This window comes from Myotis davidii, unplaced genomic scaffold (genome assembly GCF_000327345.1).
Source record: "Myotis davidii unplaced genomic scaffold, ASM32734v1 scaffold6754, whole genome shotgun sequence".
NCBI lineage: Eukaryota > Metazoa > Chordata > Mammalia > Chiroptera > Vespertilionidae > Myotis > Myotis davidii.
The window spans coordinates 1-779 of record NW_006285369.1 but is presented as its reverse complement, the minus strand read 5'-3'; the positions used below and the strand labels follow the sequence as shown (position 1 = coordinate 779).

General features: G+C 48.0%; 1 protein-coding gene across 1 annotated transcript in view; it reads right to left on the bottom strand.

Moving 5' to 3' along the window:
• Positions 1 to 692, bottom strand: part of LOC102755327 (apolipoprotein L3-like) — a gene marked incomplete at both ends in the record, with an annotated part of 2,211 nt that extends 1,519 nt beyond the window's left edge. The window contains one exon of the mRNA XM_006756143.2: positions 572 to 692. Within this exon, the coding sequence (XP_006756206.2) occupies positions 572 to 692 (121 nt within the window). The remainder of the gene's footprint in view (positions 1 to 571) is intronic.
• Between the last annotated feature and the right edge of the window lie 87 nt (positions 693 to 779).

Sequence of the window (779 nt, the reverse complement as noted above, 5' to 3'; positions counted from 1 at the left end):
AACACAGGGCAGCTTCACTCCAGCTCTCCCCCTTCCAGGCCAGCAGGACCCTGCAGAGTCTGTACAATACCTTTCTTAGGGAGAGCAGGCTCTCCAGCCACAATCCCCAGGGACACAAACTGTGCCAGGAATTTTCTGGCTTGTCCCACAGGAAGTCCTGCATGGCTCTCACAGGAAGGATCCAACAGGAAGACCCTTGGGCCCTGTCTATTCCCAGCATCTTTTTAAAAGTTCATGTGAACTGCCCACCTACTATGTGTCAGTCATTAGGCTAAACGGTTTACACACATTATCCTATTCTCCTCACAATGAAATGTAACAGATGAATAAGACAGAGAGTGGTTAAGTAAGCTGCCCAAAGTCATGTAACCTTCCCCCTGCAGGCCTCATCTCTTTTCAACCTGAGGCCCTGCTCTGCCAACGAATGATATGAAGGAAATGTTCCTCATGGACTGTTGAGAAGGAACATCTCTAACCCCAAGCTCAGGATCCTGCCTGGAGGAGTGTGCCTTCCAGAGGATCTAGATGCAGGGGAGTTGGGGGGACAACACAGGCAGCCCCTGGAGGTTACCTGGACAACTTGGCTGCAGCCACAAATCTCTCCCAGGATTCATCACTCAGCAGGCGTTGAAGTTTCTCTTTGTTCCCTGGGTCATTTAAGTACTCAATGGCATCAACAAAGTCTTTTCCCTCTGGATGGAAAGAAAAAAGGATAAGGTTAGAAGAAATCCTTGTAGAATGGAAACGGAATTGAGTATAAACAATTGAGTATAAGTGTT